The sequence below is a fragment of the Carettochelys insculpta genome, chromosome 1, assembly GCF_033958435.1.
Source record: "Carettochelys insculpta isolate YL-2023 chromosome 1, ASM3395843v1, whole genome shotgun sequence".
Classification (NCBI taxonomy): domain Eukaryota; kingdom Metazoa; phylum Chordata; order Testudines; family Carettochelyidae; genus Carettochelys; species Carettochelys insculpta.
The window spans coordinates 261,999,075-262,025,151 of NC_134137.1; the positions used below are offsets into that span (position 1 = coordinate 261,999,075).

A 26,077-nucleotide genomic window follows, 5' to 3' on the forward strand; every position below is an offset into this window, starting at 1 on the left:
TTCAGTAAACAACTCCATTCATACATTGTGGATAGTCTGAATTCAAGTTTGTTTGTTGGTTGGCTGGTTGGTTGGTTTCCCAAGTCATGTGATACTGTTTCTGTTCCCCAATTAGAGGAGCGATGAAACTGACATCAGTTCAGATTTCAATTTAAATACTCAATTGTGAAATTTACAGTATGTCATTCACCCTGCTGTTGGTTAGTAATGTTGATTAGATATATAATTTGGAGGGTGCTTTTTGTTGAACATTTGAGCCTTTGAGTTAAAGAATAACTTTTTGGGAGTATTCTCACTTGTCATTCTTGTGGCCTCACTTATCCACAGAAACAAAGACTTCAGGGTCACAAATAGGTTTGAATGGACACTGCTTCTTGAACTCAGCTGAACACACCTGAATAATTCAGGAAAGGACACTGGGAGAGTGACTGGTTTCTTTTTCTCCCTTAAGGTTACTACACCCAGATCTCCACCCTGGCAGATGTTCAGGAAAACGTGATGGAATATCTGCATGTGCTCAGCCGTCCGATGGTCATCAACCATGATCATGACATCATATGGACTGAAGCCTACATGGACAGCGCGGTGAGGACTTTGAGATAAGCTTCCAATCAGCAGGCAGCAAGGACAAAGTGAAAGAGGGGGAGAAAGCAGGGCTGTGACACCTGGAGCTTATGGAGGATCCCTCAGAAATATGAACATGCTTTAAAATGGGAGTCAGCTGGTTTGTAGAATTTACTGTGTTCTACACCTGTTGACAGTATTTGTTTCCCCTCAGTCCTAGATTGAATCCTCCATGCAAAGTCTCAGGTCTCCTTGCGAGTATGTGGCCAGGAACCTAAGGCTAATCACAAATGCACAGCATGATCTATGTATCTTTTCTCCATTATCTCAGGGTGCTTTATAATGGATTATTCACAGAAAAGAGATTAGTTACTGCTCAGGATATGGGTCACAGAGATTCTTTTCCTCAACTTGCACCATGCTGTCTGTAACACAAAGAAATAGATCTCGGTGTGGATGTCAAGCTTGTTCCTTTGCTCTCACCAGCAAAATTTAGGATGATTACAGGGCAAGTGTGCTCAACTCTTGGAGTCAGAGAATACCTCACAGCCAATGGGAGGGAATTAAATGTAGATATGTCCCTCAATCTTCTGCTCTCCTTTACTGCTGATGCAGGCTGGAACTTTGCACTGCTACCTCAGCATTTTTATCTGGCTACACCATTGTCTGTGGCTTACACCAGTGGTAGGGTTGAGATGTTCAGGAGCTAAAGATACCACACCAATGTGCCTTGAGATCAAGAGAGAGTAAAGAGAGAAACTAAGAGGAGCGGGGTATGAAGGACCCATTCTTCCACTCTTCCCGTATCAAATACAGTTGTTTTGCTATTTGCATAGAGGAAAGGACAGCTCAGTTCTGCTTTTGATGATCCCAGCAACTTCATACAGGAGATTCTGGGTTTGGTGTTTTATTCCTCTTGGAGCACTAACCGCTACAGCATGGGAGGAACAATGCTTGTTCCAAAGCTTCCCAGCCACCAAAGGATCCTTGACCACTTCCAGATGGAGTAGGTCACCACGGAAACAGCCAAATTATGCACTGTGCTCTGACCCCAAAGAAGCATCAGAGGAGCGCTAGATATTGCAAGGGTTCAAACTGTGGCTTGGAAAGTGCGATCCAGTGTGTTAGAGCAGGGAATAGAATTGTTTAAAATGGGCATTTGAAGATATATTTTGCCCCCTCAATTCATTAACCTCTCTCCATTGTAGCTATGTTGGTTTTATACCCCTTTCAGAGAAGTAGGGAAAGAAAGTGAATTGTCCCCAGCATAGAACATGCAGCCCAGTCAGGCTATGTCTAAATATCAGAGCTATTTCAGGATACCTCGGTATGTCTACATCTTTGAAACACACCACTTATTTTGAAATATTTTTCAAACTAACAGGTGCACTATTTCTGCATCCCTGTACTCCTTGTTGCAGCGGGAGTAAGGGATGCACTGAAATTGTGCTTTATTTTGACATTTGATGCTCTTTAGACAGCACCAAATGCTGAAATAGCCTATTTTGAAATAAATTTGAAATTAGATAAGCAATTTACCTAGCACAAATTGTGTATCTTATTTTAAGTTTAGGGACCCATGTAGGCATAGCCTCAAAACATATGATAATGACGATAACCACTCCTGACCTAGCTAACTAAACAATAATTATGCCCTTTTCATAACTTCTTGGCCATCTGATAGCGTTGAGCATCTGTCCCATCAAAAGGACATAACTACATCTTTTTAAAATGTGCTGATTTCAGTGAGGCCTATTTAAAAGGCATAGTGGTTAGTGGTTGGAAGTGGTGTCCTGAGAAGGATTAGGGCTCAAGAGAAAATGGTTGTCGGAGATTTATGGAACTGGTTTGGAGTCGGGTGAGTGAGAAATAGGCAAAGATTATATATTCCTTCATGGCAAAGTCTTTCAAAAGGGATGACTCCAATAGGATTCTATACACATTACTCTAAAAACACATGGAATTTCAAATAGAATGATCACCTTCCCATAGAATTTCTAGAACCAACCTGTGCAACATCTGTGCCTGCTCTAGAATTCTTCAGGCTGGTTTAATATTCTATAGAAAGGTGGCTAAATCTCTTGTTTAATTTGATAGGACTCTTCCAAAGGGGATGACATATACTGGTTTTACCTAGTAACAGAGAAGTAGCTGTATTAGTATGACCTCCAACAAAACAAAGCAGCAGAAACGTAGCACTTCAAAGACTAACAACATGATTTCTTCAGTGACGAGCTTTTGTGGGACAGACCCTCTTCATCAAATCAATTTCATTCTGTCTGTATTGGAAATGAAATTGATCTGATGAAGTGGGTCTGTTCCACGAAAGCTCATCACCGAATAAATCACATTTTTAGTCTTTAAAATGTTACATGTCTGCTGCTTTGTTTGGTTTTACCTAGATTCATGGTTGTGAGACACTGCTGGTTAAGGCCTGCGCAAGGTGGTGCTCACTTCTGTGCTGTGGCTGAACATGGAGGTGTTCCCTGGGATATTCCTGCTCTCTGGGGGCAGCAAAGAAAATATGCTTTGCCAAGCATGCTATGAACATGAGGCATTCTTGAGTCAGTCACTGAGGCTATGTCTAGACTAGAGGGATTTGTCCGCAGAAGTTTTTGTCAGCAGATATCTTCCAACAAAACTTCGGTTGACAGATCGTGGCCAGACCGCAGGGTGGATCGAAAGAGCAATCTGCTCTGTTGACAGAGAGTGGCTGGACTGCCCCGCTGCTCTATTGGCAAAACAGCCAACCGGAAGCACAGAAGATAGGGTTGCCTGGTGTCCTGGACAGAAGGCCCACCTGGAAAGTCCAGACTGGCTTTATTTGGACAGTTCTCTGTCAATAGCAGTGTTCTCCCTCGTGGTGAGTGGGGTACAGCTGTCAACAGAAGTGCTGCATTCTTTCGACTTACTGTCTACAGAATGCCCTTGGGAATCTGGACACTCTGTGGGTTTTGTTGACATAACAGCCTTTTTGCCAGCAAAACCCTCTAATCTAGACATAGCCTGAGTGTGCTGAGCAAAACCATCCACAGTGATCACTACTACACAGCAAATTCCTTAGGCCTGGGCTCTGTTACTTGGTAACAAGAGCTTAAAGTGATGTTTTGTCCACTGATGCTTTTCTTGTTTGTCTCATTTTTTTTTTTTTGGCTTGCACTTGTCTTCCTGTCATGCTACCTCTTGTGGTTTTCAATCATTCACGTACGCATTTGTTCATTCATTTATCCATCCATGTCTCTCACTAGCTGCCACAGTCTGAGGAGGTAACCATCTGTCCTGTGTTGTGTGTGTGCCACTCCTGTTGTGCCAGCCAGTGTGCTTCTTTGTTAGTTCATCTAGTCGCTGCTGAACTGTACATCCATGAAGGGGAGAAGGCGGGAGCCCTGTGTATGTATGTCAGGGTAACACTGGATGTACTGGAGTGCTGTGCTAGGGGACGGGCATAGGTAGGGAGTGCTGTGCTGTAAGGTAGGTTAGTCCATTGAATTAGTTTTACATGTGTAGAGTGTGTCACTGTGAAATACGTATGTTCTGGGTTAGCCCTAGCTAGCACGGTTGGAAATAAGAGCTCTCCATCTATATTTAAGGGAAGCAGTAGAATGGGCTCAGCTCAGTAAAGCGAGATACCCAGCTTCAAGCTTTCATCAAGTTACTCTATGGAACTGCTGGCTCCTTTATAGTCCCAGGCGTGCACAAGGAGAGGACACATGACTTTGACTTTGTCAAAGGTGTGATGCTTATCTGGTCAGGTGGAAGAGACTTGCTTCCTGTGCCCTAGAAGGAGAGTCACTTTCATGGCTAAGTATGAGTGTGGGACTCCTGTGCATGTGTTTTGTGTATTTGTGTTCCTCCTGTGGTTTGTGTGTTCTTAGAATGTCTCACAGAGTACTGAGGGCCCTCTGATGTCACATCGCATGTGTTTGTGCTGTGTCCTATAAGCATGTCTTTTGGGTGTAGCTAAGCATGTTTTGTATGTTCATATCATGGTTTTTGCCTTTGTGTTTGCAGTTTCTTAGACAATCTCTAGGCACACATGTGATAAGTGTATTTCAATATGCTCTGTGCATGTTCCTGTCTTAGCATCTAACTGTGATGTGTCTCATTCAAGCTGCGTGCATAGGTTTGGGTGGATTTATGCATGTGATTTGCATGTCCATGAGTTTTGCCCAAGTCTCTGTTTTTTCTCATAATTGTATTGTATATGCACTATGGTTGCAAGTAAGCATGCTTTTGTGTACATATCTCTCTGTCTCCTTGGCATAAACATGCATAGTGTGAATTAAGTTTCTAAATATTCCGTCTCTTTAGCACTAAATTAGGTCTTTAATTTCTTTTCCTGTGACAAATGGTATTGAGTTTTATTTATCCCATGCTACTCACCTTTCCACCCCACACAAAGGACCATTGTGCCTAGAGAAAATCAGAAATGTGCCTTTTATATTGGGTTGGTTGGTTGGTTGGTTTTTCTCTCTGTGACAATGTTCAGCATTTGAGGTCTCTGGAAATCCTACTGCTTCTGATGGTAGTTCCTTATCCTATTACACTTGCTAACACACTGCTCTGTGTCCTGTGGCAGCTCTTTGCATCTCAGGCTCAAAGTCTGCTGCTCATGACAACAGTAGCTATGCCGGTCTTCAGCAAAAAGAATGAAACGGTAAGTGTAGAGCTGCCCTGGGGTCTCCTGAGTCTCCCTGAAACTAGGACAGTGTAGAATGTGGGGGTGGTCTGAAGTCTTCTCCAGCCAATGGCTGATGAGGATAGGCTTTAGTAGATGCTCTAGCAAGCTGGCTGGCTGTTATTGAATCTCTCAGGAATAATTGGTCTCTCCTTCAAAATGTTTCTTCTTCCCAATGTCATTGAAATAAGAACCTTCATCTTGTTTTCCCACCCCAGCTTCAGCATCACATTTGCAGACCCCACTCAAGCCTGTCTGGTTAGTGTGGAAGAGCGATGCAATGGCCTTTGCCCATGTTTAGGTGAAGGCAGCCTCAGCGCTAGTGTTTCCTCTAAGCTGAGCGCTTGGGCAGCCCCCCTCCACCCCTAGAGAGATTCAGGTGCCATCCAGCTGATTACCAGAGCACCCACAGCCAGCAGTATGTTTCTATTGGTGGTGCACATTCCCATGTGCCTGTCTGCACATAACAAAATTAATGCAGTTCACCGATGGAAAAAATGAGAGGAATCCCTGCTGAGTGCTTACAGGATTTCATTTCAGAGAGCAATTTGTTCTTTATTTTCAAGAGATCTCATGGCATTCTCCTGGGTGTTGTGGGCTCTGATGTTCCATTGAGGGAGCTACTGAAACTGGCTCCACGGTACAAGGTAAGACTTGAGCTAAAGCAAATGATCGGGCATTATACATGGCCAAATGCCAAGTCAAGTCTCCACAGGCATAACCCAATGGATAATCAGTCTCTGTTTATAGAGGTGAAACCACAATCATAAAGCTGGAGGCCTTGCATCATGTGATTTTATTACAGAAACTGGAAAATTGTCATTTACCGTGACATATGTATAAGCTACTCTAGAAACAAAGAAACTGAATGCCTTAATGGGCTGGTAATGGGATCCAGAACTTTATACATCTTGATCACCACCTTGAGTGCATTCTAAGATAATAAGGATTGAAGTGTTCACCTTGGGATAACTCTTTAGTGGTCTATCTAAAAAGAGTTGGTAGTTTCCATCCCGTTCCCAGTAGACTAAAACTATCGTCATAGCTGGCACCATCACAATTGGCATCGTTGTTGGCACTCTTGTCAGAGATAGAATGGCCAATTGAGACTGAACTATTCTATCATGCCTAGAGGGACTTTTTCCAAGTCAACGTTGAGATTTATTGGCAGGGCCATTTGTAAGAAATTTGCACTGTTGCTCGTGGTTAAAAGGGATTTCAGTCCACAGACATGTTAAGCCAGCCCTTTGCACCAGCTCTGTGTTACTGTTAAAATATGTTTTAAAAGAAGTTGATCTCATTGAAAAAATGAATTTTAATTAGGTTTTCTAGGAAAGGGCTATTTTTGTGTGGCCTGTTATATTTGGGTTCATTGAGTTTAAGGTGTGAATCCTGTACAATGTCTATTGGTCCCTTTGGATCTGACTAGTCACTCTTTGAGAGATCACCTGCAGTCCCATTGTGACATGGCTTGATCTTGTTAGGCTATGCCACTTCTTAAATAGTATTTGTACCTGCCAGTGCAGATTTACCAGTGCTAGGTCTGACCTTGGCAGCACTGTGACGTGATGTGGAATCTCTTTGTCAGGGGGGAGGTAGCCTTCTGAATGGGTCAGGGACCCAGCTTCCCTCTGACATGCTCCATAATGGGGAATGAGGCAATTCAAGTTCACCTAGGAGAACATAAGTCACTGAGTAACTGGAAGGTAGTTTGGCAGCTAAGCAGGATACATGTCTAGGGACCCCAATTGCGCAAGGACTCCTAGGGAGAAAGGAAGCTCCAAGCAAGGAGCCTCTAGGGAGCCTGAACTAAGCAAAAGCTCTCTGGTAAATTGGCCTGAGAGAGACCCTGGACAGACAGAGGAGGTACTGTGCGGTTGTATGGCCTATGGAAAAGCCTGAGGCTATACAACAGAAGGAGCTCCTGCTGAAACCTAGGGACTTTTGTTAAGTTTTCGCTGGGCTCTGAGGTAAGGGTAAGAGAGACAGGGAGAGACTAATATGAAGTAGAGTTTTGGTTTCTCTGTGACTGGACTTTTTAAGGGAGTTCATAGTTAATTCAGCCCACAGCAGAGCCAAGCTCAGCCACAGAAGATGCTCCAAAGGCACTGGTGCTTCACATACACCTCTTGGGGCTTGGTTTCCAGAAAAGTGAGCTATGAAATCCACTCGCAATCGTGCATCTACAGTAGCCACCAAAACATTTTTGATTATTGCCTCAATATTTGTGCTATTATTGCCAGCCTGTTCCCCATTGTCCCACATCTGCGTCCTGTGGATACTAAAACTAATCTTACCTCCTGGATGGTAATTACTAGATAGTCAGTCTGTGCACTTACTGCAGTTACACACACAAATCAGTTACCTCATTAGCATCCAGAAATCCATTTATGCAGAATACTCAGGAAGGACCCATCTTGCTACCCAGAGAGATCAGAACCTCTTCCTGGTGGTTAAATTGTATCAGTAGTAATGTTGGTGGGACAATGGACTCACGACACCCATGACAGGGGAGTGACTGGACAGGAGACGGCTAATTAGTCTGATTCCTTTTCTTAACAGTTGGGAGTACATGGATATGCCTTTCTGAACACTAACAACGGTTACATTCTCTCACACCCGGACCTCCGACCTTTGGTAGGTGATTCTGATGCTCTTAGTACCAGTGTGACATAGAGCCATGGACTTTATCTTGTGTTATACAACTGCTAGGGCTTTCAGGTCATCATCATGGACTCCTGCTGTACGTAAACTTTCCACTCTCCAAATTCCCTTCTGTGAACTACCAAAATACAGTCACACAAAACAGCCTGTACAGTTACCTGGAAGCCCACCTAGCCCCAAGCTAGCCCCTTGCTCCTGAAATGGCCTGTAGCTCATACTAATGCTCACATCTCCAGACCCTGCCTACACAGAGGAAATACAATGGACAATAGGATAAGATGACACCTGCAGCTAAATGCTCATTTGCCAGTCAATCAAAATAAATATGGCTTCTCTGTTTTAGCAATGCACTATTGACTGTCTGACATGATAGAGGGCTGATCTAGAATGTTAGAACTCTATTTCTTTCATAAACTCCAGTACAAGGAGGGAAAGAAGCTGAAACCCAAACCGAACTACAACAGTGTGGACCTCTCTGAGGTGGAGTGGGAAGACCAAGATGAAATAGTGAGTATCAGACTGTAGCCTGTTCATGGCCCTTTCCTCCTAATTACTGGGGGTGGGAATCCTAATAGTAGATTGTAGCAATTTCTGGTTTCTTCTGTCCAGGGCTGAGCATTATTGCAGAGAGTTCATCTCTACAGAGAACAACATCCCCTTCCCACTCCTTTACTCTTTGTCTCCTCCTCTATGGGTGCTTCTACACTACATTTGGGATGTCTGATTGTGGCATGGGTAGAAACTGGAAAATTGTCATTCGCCCTGACATACATATAGGCTACTCTAGAAACAAAGAAACCGAATGCCTTAATGGGATGGTAATAGGATTCAGAACTATATATCTTGATCAGCACCTTGAGTGCATTCTAAGATGACAAGGATTGAAGTGTTCACAATGGGATAACTCTTTAGTGGTCTATCTAAAAAGAGTTGGTAGTTTCCATCCCGTTCCCAGTAGACTAAAACTATCGTCATAGCTGGCACCATCACAATTGGCATCATTGTTGGCGCTCTTGTCAGAGATAGAATGGCCAGTTGAGACTGAACTATTCGGTCATGTCTAGAGGGACTTTTTCCAAGTCAATGTTGAGGTTTATTGGCAGGGCAATGTGAAGGAAGTTTGCACTGTTGCTTTGATCTAGTTAGGTAGTTAGAGTGGAGCTAGGTCCAGTGAGAGTTACAATAAAGCTGTGCAGCGCAGGCTGCTCGAGTATGCACCCACAGTCCTGGGTGGAAGAGGTTCACTCACACACCCTCTCATGTTGCTGCAGTTAGCTTTTGATCTAGTTCAGTTGTAATTCTGGTATTTCTACATGTGCTGCAATTACACCTCTCTGTTGCAGTGTAGACGTACTCTAGGTCTGCAGTTTCCCTTATTTTGTCTGATTCAGGGTCAGTTCTGATGGTTTCTCACTTGAGCCTGCTTCTTGTTCTCATTGGGACCCAGGCACCTGAATTCACAAGGGAGGTGCAGAAGAGATCAATGCTCCAATAAATACTTTTTGGAAAAGTTCAGACAGATTCAGACTGAGGTGGAGCACTGCCACATCACTAGAGTGGGAGAATCAGACCCTGGCTCAGACCCAATATCATAGCCTAAAAAGCAGGGGATGTTAAAATAATCAGGTTCTAGATTTTGCCGCCATCTAATTCCAACCTTTCCTCACACTGTGCCCTGCAGTCTGTGTGTGCTGAGAAAGAAAAGGTTTGCAAGGTCATGGAAGATATGGAATGAAAAACAGATGTCAGAGGTACCGGAAGTGACTAGTAATATACATGGCTAGGGACCTCAACAGGACAAGGACCTTGAGAGAAAGGAAGCTCCAAAGCAAGGGAGCTGTGTGTCTACTTTTTGTAGTGAGGATTCTGAAAGCCAGCTGGGAAACTATAGAGAAGTGGTCCCCAAACTTTTTACCTTGTGCACATACTGACTTCAGGCACCCCATGGCTGGGGGCAATGGGGACATGAACGGGGTAAGGGAGCAGAGGCTGGGGCCCCAGCTGGGAGGGGGACACATAGGGCCGAAAGCCAGGACCCAGGGCATGCTCCTAATTCCTGCATATATGACAATTGTCTTTAGAACATAGAACTGTGAGACAGCCTGTGGGAGGCTCAGCCAGATCACAGAATACCCCAAGCCTTTTGGCCTTCAATCAACTGTTGTTGGCTATAAGAGACTAGTTTTGGTAGTCACTGTTTCATATGGAGGGTAATTAAACAAGTGATTTGGAACCACTGAGGACTGCATCCTTTTATTATGCTCAAGCAGACAGCAGTAGCAACACAAGCAGTGGTCTTATTAGATACTATAAGCTTGGGTTTATCCAGTACTTGAATGGGAGGCCACCACTGAATTACTGAAGGTGCTGCTGCAGTAAGTTGCATTGCCAAGTCAGTGCCCATCTCCTTGCTGAGTCAGTACTGAACCAATGTGTTAGCATGCTCTTAGGAGGCATTGGGCTGGTGGAGGTGCCACCTCTCCATTTAGCTAGGAAACCAAGGTCTCGTGCTCATGAGCAACCCCTAGCACTATTTTTTTTCTCAAAAGAAGGGGTGTGCTTGCAAAATTCTGTTGTGGCCACAGACACACCTCTTGACCCCTCAGTTGAGTAGAGAAGTCTCTTCACTGTCCCAGCATGCTGTATAGTACTGCAGTGCTCTGTAAACCAGATGTGTTTCAGTCCTGAGATGGCTGCCTGTCGATGGCAGGTGAAAAGGTTTGTGGTGGCTGCTTATGAGTTTATAAATTGGTTTCTAAGTTTGTGAAAAGTCCCTTGGGATTGTTGTGGAAAACTGCTCTTGCTTTGTGTTTCTTTGGTGCCTTTCACCTGAGGGACTCTCAGTGCCTGGCAAACATTGAGAATACGTGACATATTCACTGTCACAGAGTGCAGTGGTGACAAGATCTGCAGGGCCCTTCCCACCAAGGCCTTATCCTTAATGACAAGACCATCCTTACAGGCTTTAATAGCCATCCATATTATTATATGGCATATACCAGTCTGCCTGAGTGTGTCTTCTGAGCTGCTCATATTTTTTTCTTAACTGAGAATTCCAGAGAGGACAGTGGAAAAGAGGAACTAGTCATTTCTCAGCAAGGCCTCCCCTACATAAATTAAAAACCACTCCACCTCCTGTCCTTCTTCATCACAGTCACTAATGCTCATCTGTTCCTCTGTGCAGCTGAGAACAGCAATGATCAATGGAGAAACAGGTTACCTTGCTATGGATGTGAAGGTTCCTGTGGATAAAGGGGTAAGAAATCCTGGTCCAATTCAGATCACAACTGAAAGGGAGCTAGCAACTAGATGTTGGGAATCTGAGGATGATGCAAACCTAATGTTCACCATTTCCTGTGGGGATTTTAATATTATACCACTGTATGTATAGAATTTGTTCAAACTACAGACTGGGACATACTTCACAGATCATTAGTCAGTCCAGGCAAAGTCAAGGAAAATACTGTTCATAGATTATAGGGGCATCTCCGTAGAGGAAACAATCTATGATATTATAAGCATTTACAGATGGAAAAGATGTATTAGGGAGAGCTGATAAAAATCAGAAGGTATTTTTCCCAACATTTCTTAAATCTTGGGCAGGGGTTTTGATTAGTATGGATTAAATTTTCATCTAATATTTTTCTGGAAAAATCCTACTGAAATTTTCCTCCAACCTGCTCACCCTTGCATGTAATGCCTTTACATTTTTCATTCTAAGTCAGTCCAACCAGCCCCATAATTCTCTCTGTGGTATAATTTGTCAATATTCTTCTGGTACCCAGATGCCCAGAGCTGAATTCTATAGTCTGGATATTATCTCACTGGAGCTCTATGGAGAGAGAAACCTGCTCCGCAACGTGAGCTCTCCCTGCACAAAGCCCCAGCTTTCCTTGACTGCTGCCATATCATATATGTCACTCCTCTCTGCCCCCAGTCTCATGCCTACGCTTCTTACAGCATTACTGTCGCTGCACTTTTTCACGCCCATTGTGTTATTGTGTTATTTTTCTCCCTCCCTCTTCCAGAGCGTTTCAAAAAATGTTGGTTAAAATGGTTCCCAAGGCACAGCCTTGCTGTTCTCCATTTCCCACCACTCGGTGCGCGGCTGTTCACCCGCACTTTGTGTTCACAGTGTTTCGGTCGGTTTTCACTGGATGTGAAAAAGATCCAGTCTAAGCCAATATTAATTAATTTGAGGGACGAGTAAGATTTCACGGGACACTGGAGCAAATGTTTGATGTATATTGAATTATATTGGATGTGCTTTATTCCATTCCTCTATTACCTTTATAATTCTGTCAAAAAATGCAACCATGTTTGTCTGGTGATATCTCTCCTGGAGAAGCTCAGGTTGCTTGTTGCTCATGATCCCATTATCCTCTCAGGCAGGGGTTAGCATCTCTTAGTTTATTGTGTTGCTGCAGTCCCATGGTATAGTTTTCTGTGAGACATCAGAAAGAATCTTATTTCAACATTTTAAAGAACATCACAATTACCTGAAGGTTTCTCCATTTTCCTCCCTTTTCCCTTCATTTTTATTGTTCCCATCTGACATTTCCCTTATATACTTTTTTCCATCTGCTTTCTATATTTTCTCAATTCCACTTCTTTTTTTCCCATGTTCTTTCTCAATTTTCCCCTGCAAGTTTCCTGTGGGTTTCCTCATTCTTTTCTGTTTTTCCCATGTTTTTCCCTCTGTTAATTCAACAGCCCCATGTTCTTCTTCGAGTGGTCCCCGTGGGTGCTCCACAATAGGTGTCGGGCTTGCCCGGCGCGCAGATCAGAATTCTTCTAGCAGTTTCTATTGAATCGCGCATGTGCCGACGCGCACCGCTCCCTTGCATGCCCCTGGCCATGTGCGCGATCCGGTCCCTACCAGTTCCTTCTCAATCGCCATCGGCTGCAGACGGAATCCGCTCCGGCTAAAGCCAGAGACAGATAAGATAGTTGTTTTTTTACATGTAGTTCGTTTGTTTGTCACTATTAGATAGCAGAGAGCAGAGGAAAGAAGGAGGGGCGGACAAGAAGGCTGTTAAGCCGTCCGCTGCCCTGAAGGTCGTGAATGTTATTTTGGGTCAGAAAGCACAGATTAGTGGCTAAGTACCCTATTAACAGTAAAGACTCACTGCGATGGCTTCCTCGGGGTTTAAGAAGTGTGAGTCATGCCGCGAGGCTATGCCGGCCTCAGATGGGCATAATGAATGCATTCGCTGCCTGGGAGAGTCTCATGTTACCCAGAAGTGTTCCCACTGCGCGAAGCTTACAGCTAGGGCCAGGAAGGACAGAGAAAAGAGGCTCAAAATGATCTTGTTTGATAAGGCCCTCCAGCCTGAATCGCCAGAGAAGCCTCACACAGAAGGGCCCTCTGGGTCGCATAAAAGGAAGGCAGCCTCTTTGCCCCCTCTGTGCAGAAGAGGAGGAAACTCTCCCCGGCTCGATCCTTGCTGGCGGTCCCAGTGAGCAGGACGAGCAGAACGCAGAGGCCCCAGCCGCGAGCTGATGAAAGCGGCAGTGCAGCAGCACACGTGGCAGAGGCCGAGCCTCCAATTATACAGAAGGCGCCGCGAGCGCCAGCGCAGCAAGCACCGGAATCGGCGGCGCCTCCGCACGCGGCACCAGCTCCCGTGGCGCCGGCGGCGCAGGGGCACCCGGCACGGAGCCTACCGGAGCCGGAGAAAGCTACCCGCGCGGCACCGCTGTTGATGGTGCTGAGCGCGGCGCCGACAACAGAGGGGGTGGCGCCCACCCTGCAGGGGAGGGCCAGGGCCAGGGCCAGGGCCAGGGCCAGGGCCAGGGCCAGGGCCAGAGCTAAAACCCGGCACCTTAGTCCATCTCCAGGCAGGGCTGTGCTGCCCTTATCACCCAGCCCCCCTCCCAAGATACGCACGCCGCACCGCTGGGCTGCAACTCCACCGGCTTATTTCGGGCCTCCCTCTCCGTTCCTCCAACCAGTTTCGCCGTAGCTCAGGCCACCTTCACCATTTTGGGGCATGGATCCCCTTGAGTACTATCACAAACCAGCTTCACCACTGTCAATGTCGTCGCGGAGATCCCGCTCTCCCAGACATCATGGGTACATTCCCTGATCGTGGTCCAGGTCTCCATCACCGGGCCCTTGCCCGAGACTTCCCTTCACAGCCCACCAGGGAGCAAGTATACCACCGAACTCGGGAGCCAGAGGATTTGGGGGAGGTTTACCCCAGCTGTTCCTCCTCATCCTCCCCAGATGAGGCCATGGCCCCCGGGGATGTCTCCCCTCCGAATGACCTTAAACAATTCCAGGCGCTGTTCAGAGGAGTAGCATTCATGCAGGACGTTCAAATAGCAAAGGAGCAGGAGAAGCACCATAAACTCCTGAAAAATTTGAGACCCCCAGCTTCATCTAAAATCGCTATCTCACTGGACGAAGTCATTATGGAGTCAGCCACTAACATATGGCAGACTCCAGCCTCTATTCTGCCTACGAACAAGAGAGCGGATAAGAAGTACTTCGTCCCAGCCAAGGGCATGGAGTTCCTCTTTAGTCACCCACAACCCAATTCTTTGGTGGTCAAATCGTCTGAGCAGAGGTCGAAAACATCTCAGTACAAATCAGGGGGGTCAGATAAAAATGCTAAGAAACTAGAGCTGTTCGGCAGGAAGGTCTACTCCTCCTCTACCCTCTATTATTGAGGATGGCAAATTACGCGGCACATCTATCAAACCATAACTTTGACAATTACTCTAGACTCACTCCTCTCATGGATTCACTCCCGGAGGACAAGAAGCCACTGTTAAAGGCGATTGTCCAAGAAGGCTACGCGGCGTCGCAGATGGGAGTCCAGATTGCCCTAGACGTGGCAGACACAGTGGCATGTTCAACAGCAGCAGCAGTGGTAATGCGTAGGGAATCCTGGCTCCAGACATCCGGTATCCCCAGAGACCTACAGGCAAAGATCGTGGATCTTCCTTTTGACAAGCAAAAGCTGTTTGCAGACTCAACTGACTCAGTCCTCCACTCCAGCAAAGACTCGAGGGCCACACTTAAGACCTTGGGTATTTATACTCCCCCCTACAAGAAAAAGAAGTTCTATCCTCAGCAAAGACGCTATGCTTACCAACCACAGCACGCTCCATATCAGCGAGGCTATGACCAAGGGCACCATGAACAGCAGCAGCAGTACAGGGCCCCCAGACGACGTTCTCAACAAAGCCGTACACCCTCGGGACAAGCCCAGAGACAGCAAGTTTGATGGTTATGTCAAGGGCTGCACTATCAACACCATCGCTCAATGCCATTCTCATCTCATGTTCCATCATCGCCTCAAACCGTTCCACTCCCAATGGCAAAAGATCACCACAGACAAATGGGTGCTAGAAATTATAGCCACGGGTTACACGATCCCCTTCCAGTCACTTCCACCGACGAAACCTCCCACCCGGCCTCATCTCAGGGACGCTGCCCACGAGGCGAGGTTGAAGCAGGAGGTAGATCACCTCATGTTCATAGGGGCGGTGGAAAGAGTGCCGGAACAATTCCAATAGAAAGGTTTTTACTCATGCTACTTCCTAACAGAGAAGAAAACAGGAGGCTGGAGGCCGATTTTGGATCTATGGGGCCTCAACCATTACTTGCGCAAGTAATGCTTTCGGATGATCACAGTTGCCTCCATACTTATGGCACTGAACGATGGAGACTGGTTTGCAGCCCTTGACTTACAAGACACTTACTTTCATAAAACAATCCACCTGGCACACAGACACTTCCTCCGCTTCACGGTCAGCGGGGAACATTTCCAGTACAGGGTTCTTCCGTTCGGCCTATCCTCGGCACCCAGAGTCTTTACCAAAACCCTGGAAGTGGTATCAGCCTACCTGCACAGACGGGGGTGTTTATTTTTCCATATCTGGACGACTGCCTACTGAAAGGGGCCTCAAAGGCAGAGGTCCTACGCATGATACGCATCACCGCGAACACATTTATTTCGCTGGGCCTAGTTATCAACCTCGCAAAGTCAAAGACCGAATCCACGCAAGATATAGAGTTCATAGGGGCATGCATAAACTCTATCGCAGCAAGAGTATACCTGCCCGACGCCCGCTTCTGTGCCATCAACTCCCTGGTGCAAGTCATGATGTACAGCCCCGCGGTGCCGGTCCTAACGTGCCTATAACTGTTGGGGCACATGGTGGCAGCGATGTTTGTGGTGCAGAATGTCAGGTTACACATGTGAAGCCTGCAGCATTGGCTGGCGAGTGTTTACAAACCGGCATCCCACACTGTCCACAGGGTAGTGTCGCCCACGACGGAAGTGCGCAGATCCCTAGCGTGGTGGGGAAATCCCAAGAATCTGCTAGTGGGGGTGCCCTTCCACCAACCACAAATTTCTATTTTTCTTACTACCGACGCCTCCCACATAGGATGGGGAGCGCACATTGGCAGCAAGGTGAAGCAAGGGCTATGGTCCCCTGCGGAACAGACACTGCACATATACTGGAGCTCAGAGCGGTGTTCAATGCGTGCAGACGTTTTCGGAAATGCCTACATGGCAAAGTAGTCAGGATCAATACCGACAATACCTCCACTATGTTCTACATCAATCGACAAGGAGGGGCACGATCCCATGCGCTATGCGCGGAAGCAGTCCGATTGTGGAACTGCTGCATCGCCAACAACATAACATTGAAAGCCTCATACTTGCCGGGCACCCACAACGTGAAGGCAGATCAGCTGAGCAGGCGTTTTCGCACTCACGCATAAATGGCAGATCTGCTCCGACCTGCTATGGTGCATATTTCGTACATGGGGGTTTCCCCAAGTCGATTTGTTTGCCACCCAGTACAACAAGAAGTGTCCCCAGTACTGCTCCAGAGCAGGAATAGGGCAGGGATCCCTGGGGGACGCATTCATGATTTCATGGAAGGGCCCTCTACTCTACGCGTTTTCCCCCCCCCAACGCTTATCCACAAGGTTCTGCAGAAAGCCAGAAGGGAGAGAGTTCACATGATACTCATAGTCCCAACTTGGGACCGACAACAATGGTTTCCCCTGCTTCTGCGCATGTCGGATCATCCACCACTCCCCCTACCGGTGGCGCCGGACTTACTCACGCAGGCTCAGGGGTCCATAGTGCACCCACACCCTTAGGGACTCTGCCTACAAGCATGGTTAATCCATGGCTCAGCACCTTAGAGAGCACATGTATGGAGGGAGTATGACAAGTCTTGGAGTGTAGCCGAAGGGCCTCCACCAGGAGGACTTACGAACAGAAATGGACACGCTTTACAGCCTGGTGTTCTGCCAAATAGTTAGCTCCCCTTGACATTTCCCATAACCGTAATACTAGAATACCTATTGGACCTCAAACGAGACGGGCTTTCTCTATCCTCGATAAAGGTTCACCTCGCTGCTATATCAGCTTTTCAGCATATAGAGGAAGGGCCCACCGTATTCGCCCACCCTATCGTCACAAGGTTCTTGAAGGGGCTGGTGAACCTGTACCCCCCTCGAAAACCGCTACCGCCGTCGTGGAGTTTGGACTTGGTGCTCAGCACGCTATCGGGACCACCCTTCGAACCCTTAGCCACGGTACCCCTCCGACTCCTTACTATGAAAGCAACCTTCCTTCCTGCGATTACGTCAGCCCGCAGGGTGAGCAAGCTCGCAGCAGCGATGGCAACGCCGCCCTGCACAGTATTCTCAAAGGAGGCGGTAACCTTACGGTTACACCCAGCCTTCGTTCCAAAAGTTTCCTCAGAGTTCCATCTTAACGAACCAATAGTTTTACCCTCGTTTTACCCGAAGCCTCGCAGCTCCAGCAAGGAGGCACGCCTACATCTCCTAGATGTGAGAAGGGCGTTGGCCTTCTACATAGACAGAACTAAGTCCTTCCGCAAAACGGACAGGCTTCTGGTGTCTCTCGCTCCCAGGTCAAAAGGGGAAGGCCTCTCTTCCCAGAGAATTTCAAAGCACATTGTATCCTGTATAAAAATGTGCTACAAGCTTCGAAAGACCCTTTTGCTGGCTCTGCCTAGGGCTCACTCCACCAGGGCGGTGGTGGCATCAACAGCCTTCTTCAAGGGAATCGCGTTAAAGACATCTGTAGAGCGGCGACCTGGTCATCCTACAACACCTTCGCCAAGCATTACGCCCTGCATCGGGTATTCGAGGAGGATACCCGTCTGTCGACAGCAGTCCTTTCGGGGGCAAGCTGCACATAAATCGATTACCCACCTCCTTACTTGGGTTACTGCTGGGTAGTCACCTATTGTGGAGCACCCACGGGGACCACTCGAAGAAGAAAGAGAAGTTACTCACCTGTAGTAATGATGGTTCTTACAGATGTGTCCCCGTGGGTGCTCCACCACCCGCCCATCCTCCCCGCTTCGGATCTCTGTCTGGTGTTTTTTAGGAGCATCCGAGGCGGTTGGTCAAGGAACTGGCGGGGACCGGAAAGCACACGTGGCCGGGGGCGCACAGGGGAGTGGCACACGTTGGCGCAAGCGCGATCCAATAGAAACTGCTAGAAGAATTCCGATCTGCGGCGCTGGGCGAGCCCGACACCTATTGTGGAGCACCCACGGGGACATCTCAAAGAACCATCGTTACTACAGGTGAGTAACTTCTCTTCTTCTGTTTCTCCCTTCCATTTTTTTATTGTGTTACCACCGTTTTACTCCCTGGCCCACTTCTAATCCTGGTTCTTCCATTAATTGCCCCTCTGTGTAGTACAGTTCAGGTTACATGTGTGCACCATGAACCCACGACCAGAAATAAGCTATTTGTGGTGCTCTGAAAGTCTAGCAGGGTGGGAATGGAGTTGCTGAGCGTGGGGTCCGCAGCTTTCCCCCCATCAAGTACCCATGGGCAGGCCAGATCATAGATGTTGCTGGACAATGAAAGTCCAAACTGTAGAGGTGCGATCCATAGTACAATGCATCCAGCATCTGTTTTGGTAAAGAGAAAATTCCCAAATGATCTCATCAAAACACGTTATTTTCCATTTTGCTTCATAACAATTAAGTAGCTCCTTCAGAAGGCACCTAGAAGCCCCCATAGTTCCATCTGCAAGTAGAGAGCTATCCTGTTTCTTCTCACCCAGTCACTTCCTGCTTCTTAAAAGGTGTGATTAGAAACATCATTCCCTGGGTGAACATCATGAAAAGTGGCCTTGATAAGAGAAGGTTTTTACTCTGTGACTCTGCTAACCTAGCAAGAAACTGAAACTCATCGCATGTCACTTTCCCTCCAAAGATGCAGGGAGCTGGACAGAAAGTGTTAGTGACAAGCTTACTTGTCAGTGCCGCTGTGCTGCTTCCATGGCACATAGAAACGAGTGGCAGAGATCAGAAAGCAGAGGAGGCAATTTGTGGTAGAGCCTAAGTTTGATAAGAATAAGGCAGGTGGAAAGGACTGAATGAAGGGAATATAGCTAATAGTGTCTTTGACATAAAAGTGACCGCACAGTTGATTCATAGTTTCCAGGGCTAGAAGGGACCATTGTGATCATTTCATCTGATTTCAGGTCTTAAGCCTTCTCCAAAATAATCCCTAGAGTGGATCTTTTAGAAAACAAACAAAAAAACTTCATGTGAAAAATTTGCCCGTGATGGAAAATACACCGCAGTGTTTGGTAAATTCATCTAATATTCCATTATTCGGACTGCTAAAAATGTATGCCCTGTTTACAGTGTGAATATGCCTAGTTTCAAGGGGAATTCAGAATTGTCAATGGATGAGGTAGATGGGACTTAGAGACTGAACCTGAAGGATACTCCTTCGGGAGCTCTAGTGGCAGAGCAGCCTCGGTTGGTAGCAATGACTGTAAATATAGGGGTTAAACCAAAAGAGCAAGGACGTGCGTGTGATTCCAGCGTCCTGGAAAAGGCACTGAGAAGGAGGAAATTGTCTGGTTGGGTGAAATGCAGCACTGAGCTGAAGTAGGATGAGGAGAGAGAAAGAGCCAGGGTGACACACAAAATGAGAGTGGGAATCAAGGCCAGAGGAGAAGAAAAGTCTTCACCACTGAGAACCACCACACAAACCCACTGTCTTTAGCCATCATCTTAGTGTTGAAAGGAGTGGGAGCCACCAGGCAAATTGGGATGTTCCAAGAGAGAGATGAGAAATGAGGTTGTACTTCTGCAACCACTCAAGCTCCAGGATGGGGAAACTCTAATTTCTGACCATCTGTGTGGCCATACAAAATGTTTTACTCTGGGTTTCTGGGCTGGCCATATTTTATCCTTCTCTGACGTGATGGGAGTGCTTTTCTTTGGACAATGCTCAGCTGTCAGCCAGCTGACAAATCTCCCATAACAGGAAGCAGCTTTGCCTCAAGTCCCTTTGACTGCCGTTGCAGTGGCAGATGGATTTTCCAATACCCTGAGTGCTGATGTTTTGTCAGGGAGAGGTGCGTGCATGCATACAGACACAGAGCCTCTTGTGATCCTGGTAGGAAAAGAGCTAAAGCCATGAATGGAGCAAGTTATCCTTCTGTCTCTTCACCCAGTTCATTAGCTCCAGTTCCATCTGTATTCCTACTAGCCCACCTGCTGAGTGAAAACCCCTGGGATACACTAAAGCCACCCTATAACACTTGAAGGACCAACAAAATGATCTGTTAGGAGATGAGCTTTCATGGGACAGACCCACTTCTTCAGATTTGGAAATTCTGACATTGGCAGGTCCTCTGTACCCTTCTGTGTCTCCAGTGTTGTTGTCGGGCCTGCTTTCTCATCTGGATATCGTACCTTCCGGCATTCTCTAGAGTGCCGAGGCTCTCTGAGTTGTTTGGGACATGGGGGTGGCAAATACATGCTTGAAGCAGAGAGCTGCAACCACTATACAATGTATCATTTAAAGCTAGCATTTTAGAAAATGACACGCACTTTTCCATCACAAAGTAGTGTATTTATTTCAGAAAGTATTGCACACGTGCGAGGCAGCGATCCCTGTTCCTAAATAGAGCTGTATGATCACCACTTTAAAGAAATTGCATTCTGTGGGTTGTAGACAACCAACACAGGTTAATTGTCTTACAACTAAAAAGTGCGACTCAGACATTAGAGGGTGTTATTGTTCAGCAGCTGAGGAGCTGCATTAAACCACAGATCAATCATAATACAGAGACTGGGAAAAAAAGATAATTTATAATTAAACAGTCAGCCATCCAGGCAGAGGTGGAGCAGAACAACCTCTTAGATGCCATAGGCCCACCTCTCCAATTTGCCTTAGAGCCTGCACCCACCATAGCCACCCTTCCCAGTGCAAAAGTCAAACATTATGTCATTGCCAACCTTACATCTACTGTTCTGTGCTGCTGCTGGTGCCCAGTGAGCAGCCCCCATTCTCTGGCTGCCCAGCTCTGAATGCAGCACCTCTGCCAGCAGCACCACAGAAGTAGTTGTGGCAATGGGTCACAAAGTCTGTTGGGCAAAGCGATAGTGGCACTTTCTAAAAAGGTAACTTTTTTGAAAAAATAACTTTTCTGCTTATAACAATAATTTGATATCAGTGTGTTTTACTCTTATTTGAAAGTGTTGAGGAAAGGTGCACTCATTTTAAATATCAGGATTCTAAATAGAATTATTCTGAAATAGTGTTAAATATAAAAACGGCTTTTAATTGATAGCAGGAGGGGTCGCAGTCAGAGGGTTGCTGTCTGAAAAGGGACACCAATACAAAAAGATTGAGAACCACTGCTCCAGAATCTCTCTCGCATTCACACTCACCCAATCCTTATCTCCTGCCCTGGGTCTAGAAAGGAGTTTCTTCTGTTCACTTCACTGCTCTTCTGAACCAGAATGAGAACAGTCCAAGAAATATATTTTACTGTCACAACCTCAGAAAGGGAGCATGTTCTCCAGCCTTGCTAAATGCCATTGAAATTGACCCTTTTTGAGTGGAAAATGTCTTTTTTGACATCCATAAATATTTTTCCAAAGCTGCATTTCAGAATGAAATTTAATTAAAATGTTTCTGTAAGTAAAATTGCAAATGAAATTTTTCCATTTGAAACTAAATGTTTTGGTTCAAACTGACATTTTGTGTAGGTTAAAAGTGTCATTCCTTCATTCTGTTTCCCGGATTGAAATGTTTTCGTAACTCTTCATTCCCTGAACATATTTGACAGTCTCTCTTTTTTTGTCCTGTCTCAGGCTGAAAATAAATGTTAAAACCATCAGCAGTTCCCACAAGCTGGGAATTCTGTTTTCCAGTCAGCTGCAATCAGTTTTGCAGCCTCTGTTCTGGCTTTTCCAAATCCATTCTCTCCCGCCTCCAGTCCTCCTCATCTGCTTCTCTGAAACTTCAGCCGTGCTGTAAAAGAATTGGGGAAGCAGGGAAAGATAATGTATTGTAGCTCACATTACAGATAGGGTCAGTCTGAGGCATTGTGGGACCTATGCACAGAAAATACAGGCCAACTTGGCTACCCTGCTGAGATTCTTTAGCAGGACCCCAAGTAGGCCCACTGATGGTGGGAGCAAAGAGGAAGCTGCCCCAGGGCCTGGCATTTCCAAGGGGCTTGGAGTTCTGGCTGCTGCTGAAGTAGCAGCTGTAAATAAGTGGAAATGCACATCTCATAGAGCTGGAAGGGACCTTAGGAGGTCACTGAGTCCAGTCTCCTTGGCAGAGCCAAGCACCTGCTTTCTTGGCTGCAGATCCCTAAATGACCCCCTCAAGGATTGCACTCCCAACCCTGGGTTTAGCATGCCAATGCTCAAGCCACTGAACTACTTCTTTGGAGGCAGGTTTTTCCTGACAGATATCTATTCAACTTCAGGACTACTATCATGAAGAACACTGGAGGCCCAAGCAAGGGCTGAACTGACCTATTCCCCACCCTAGCAATTTGTTTGCTCCAGACTCCTAAATTACCTCGTTGAGGATTGAATTCACAACCATGGGCTTAGCAGGCAAATGCTCAAACCGCTGAGGTATTCCTCCCTGTGAAATGTTTTTTGTCGCAGATGCCTTCATAACCTCCTCAAGGATTGAGCTCACAATCCTGGGGTTACTAAGGCAATGCTCAAACCACTGAGATATCCTTCCCCTAAACCCCAGTTGGCTGTTGGCACCACAGACCCCAGGCACTCTGGTTGTGCAGTGAGCATATCCCTAATGCAGTGAGAGGAAAGTCAGCTTCCTCCTGCTTTCTGCACTTTGATGCACTTTTCCCAGAGCGAAGGTGTTTATTGGCCCGGTGAGGAAATAGAATGACTGAGTGGATCTCTGAAAAGCCTGACTTGCTGAACACTGCACATGTGCCAGGGTCTCAGACCCGGCCTATGGAGGGGAAGGGGGGATGTTTTTGGAGTTTATCAGATGCTTTTGACTTGCCTGGGGGTCACGTCCCCAAATCACCATTGTTGCTGTGATGCAGTAGGGCTGTGTACGCCTTCCCCCACCTTAGGATTTGTTTTTCAAGAAAGTTTCTTCTTTCCCCTTTTTGCACATTTCTTCCAGAAACGGGTTCTCTTCCTCACTAATGATTACTTCTTCACTGACATCAGTGACACGCCTTTCAGGTGAGCGAGTATGGTTCAGTGCCTGGATGTACCTGGTGTGAAAGTAACTTAAAACGTCTTATGGGTACTATCCTATTGCAACCCAGTCCCCTGCCAGCTCTTTAAATAGCTCCCTGCTGGCTTTTGCCACAGTTCAGTCTGCTCTTACCAGAGCTATCACGAGGGTGCACCTGTTCACTTTCACATCTGGATGTTCCTGTCAGGGGGTGTGGCTATTTGGTCCCTCCTTCCCTGATACGGGCTATGCCAGAAGCTTTCCTTGCTCCCCTGTATTGAGAATCATAGCTCATCTCTCAGGAGCCAGTGTCTGATTTAAGCTTTTGGGGATTGCATGTGACCTTGTTGACCAACCCTGTTTCTCCCCCTGCCTGCAGTCTGGGTGTCGTCCTCTCCCGTGGGCATGGGGAGTACATACTGCTGGGGAACACATCAGTGGAAGAAGGTAGGTTAACCTGAACCAGTCACATCTCTGTGGAGGGCAGGGATGGGCTTGTACTTTCATCTGTTCTCTGACCCCAACCTCTTCCTCTTTCTGTCTGTCTGTCTGGTTCATTGCCTGATCGATAGACTGACTGGTTGCTTCCTGGTTTCAGGCTTGCATGACCTGCTGCAGCCAGACTTGACCTTAGCTAATGAATGGTAAGTCGATTATATCTTCTTGATGATGGACCTTTGTGTTGAAATCACCGCTAGAGTTCACTTACTGCTCTGCTCTGCCATCCCATCCTCATGAGCCTTGAAGAAAAGCAAGATTGTCCTAAAGCAACTGATGGTGTCAAAGTTTGGTGCAAGCTCCTGAGATTTCCATCATTTTCTCTAGCAGATTATTTGACCCATCTCACTGTCAGGAGAGATCTCTTGATATTCCTCCTCAATTCTCCTTTGCACAACCATGTCCTATTCTTGCATAGAACTTTACGATTATACCTTAAATCACACACAATTTAGCAAAGTGAGATTTTGTTGCAAGGTCAGATTACATTCATTGAGAAATCAGCTTGGGTCACATGCCACTTAACTGAGCCCAGATGTGGTTCTAGTGAACCTGGAGTTGACTTTATTAATGCAAAATCACATCATGCAACAGTTTTGCTTTTGCCTGGTTTTAGCCATGAAACAAACCAAGTTTGGCATTTTCAACTTTTGCTTTGAGATTTGGGATTCGGATGTCCCTGAAACTCAACATTAAATTCAGATACATGACCCTCAAATGGACCAAAACTAAAACAATTATTTGCAAGACACACTGCAAAAATTACCCAACTTCTTATACGCTAGTTAAAACCCCTCAAACTCTCCTTGAACCATATCGCCTCCTCCTTGCGTTACATGCATCCTTAACACATATACTCATGTCATCTGTTCACCAGCTTTACATAGTCACTTCTTCTGGTCTTGCCTCATAGCCCAGTCCTTCAAGTTCCTTAAGAATTTGTATTTTTATGCCCTCCACTCTGACGTGGAAGTGTCCAGAACTGAACAAAGGCCGGTCTCGTGTGGAATACAGGGACGTGATCAACTTCCAGCTCTGCATCCTGGTGCCTCTACCTATGCATTGGTTTCTCCTCCCAGCATAACACATTGCAAGCTTATTCAATGTTAAGTTTGCTATCTCCTTTGGTTTTCCAGGTTTCTCCATCAAGCTGAATATTGTTATAAACATACCAGTGTATATGTCACCATTACCCTTTGCTGGGTGTATCTAGAACTGCTCTGCCATGTGTCAGGGAGCTATACTGCCAACAAAGATGCTCTGTTAGCACGAGTTGCAGGGTCCTGTGCTCTTTTTAAGAGGAGGGGCTGAGTTCTCTCCAGGCTGTTGTGGTTAAGTTCTGAGCACCCACAGGATACAGCATAGGGACAACTGAAATTCTTAAATGGCCAAGGACTTGTTCTGATATTTTATTCCAACTCACAGTTTCCCTGGCGTGTTTGCTTGATTATCTGTGTTTCTGTCCTCACCGGCAGGATTTACTGTATCACCGATATTGATCCAGATCACCGGAAGCTCAGCCAGCTGGAGGCCATGATCCGCTTCCTCACAGGAGAGGAACCTGATCTGGAATGTGAGTGTTCTGCTGGAGCTCTGTGGTGCCTCTTTCCCATGGAGAGGGTCCATGAGAACCTGAGTGTTAGCAGACTGAGCTCATGTGCTGCATGCTTATGTCTTCAGAGCTGAGTTCAAAACACTTGTTTGCTTCCCAAGTGGAAATAAATGGAGGGGGCTGCACTCTAATCCCCAGGAGGTGATTGTTTAATTTCATAACTACAGGTGGAACCTCTCTAGTCCAGCACTCTTTTGTCTGGCAACATCCATATTCTGGCATGATTATAGTTATCCAGGCGACCATTTATCGTGGGTGTGGCCAAGTTTCCTGTGATCCCAGAAAGTTTGTTTCCAGCCACCAGTCCTGGCTGTCAGTGTTCTGTGCTGTTATTTGGGTGTAATTTACCCCTAAATGTCTTCTAAGAGCCCAGTAAATAGTGGAAGTGATGGTAATGCTCCTAGACAATACTGACTTCCCATGGTTCAGCAAATTCTCTCATTCGCCACCAGTCAGGTCCAGAGGATGCCAGACTAGAGAGGTTCAACCTGTACCACTAAATCAAGTCTGACTGAACATTTCTGTTCTGAAGAGACCAAGGCCTGAAAAAGCA

General features: G+C 46.4%; 1 protein-coding gene across 1 annotated transcript in view; it reads left to right on the top strand.

Annotated features, from left to right (window-relative positions):
- The window catches only part of CACNA2D4 (calcium voltage-gated channel auxiliary subunit alpha2delta 4), a 191,074-nt gene that overhangs the window by 45,770 nt on the left and 119,227 nt on the right, over window positions 1-26,077 (top strand). Inside the window, exons 13-22 of the mRNA XM_075000558.1 lie at window positions 452-585; window positions 5,144-5,221; window positions 5,809-5,889; window positions 7,805-7,879; window positions 8,327-8,413; window positions 11,091-11,162; window positions 23,358-23,419; window positions 23,794-23,861; window positions 24,013-24,058; window positions 25,388-25,485. Of these exons, the coding sequence (XP_074856659.1) occupies window positions 452-585; window positions 5,144-5,221; window positions 5,809-5,889; window positions 7,805-7,879; window positions 8,327-8,413; window positions 11,091-11,162; window positions 23,358-23,419; window positions 23,794-23,861; window positions 24,013-24,058; window positions 25,388-25,485 (801 nt within the window). The remainder of the gene's footprint in view (window positions 1-451; window positions 586-5,143; window positions 5,222-5,808; window positions 5,890-7,804; window positions 7,880-8,326; window positions 8,414-11,090; window positions 11,163-23,357; window positions 23,420-23,793; window positions 23,862-24,012; window positions 24,059-25,387; window positions 25,486-26,077) is intronic.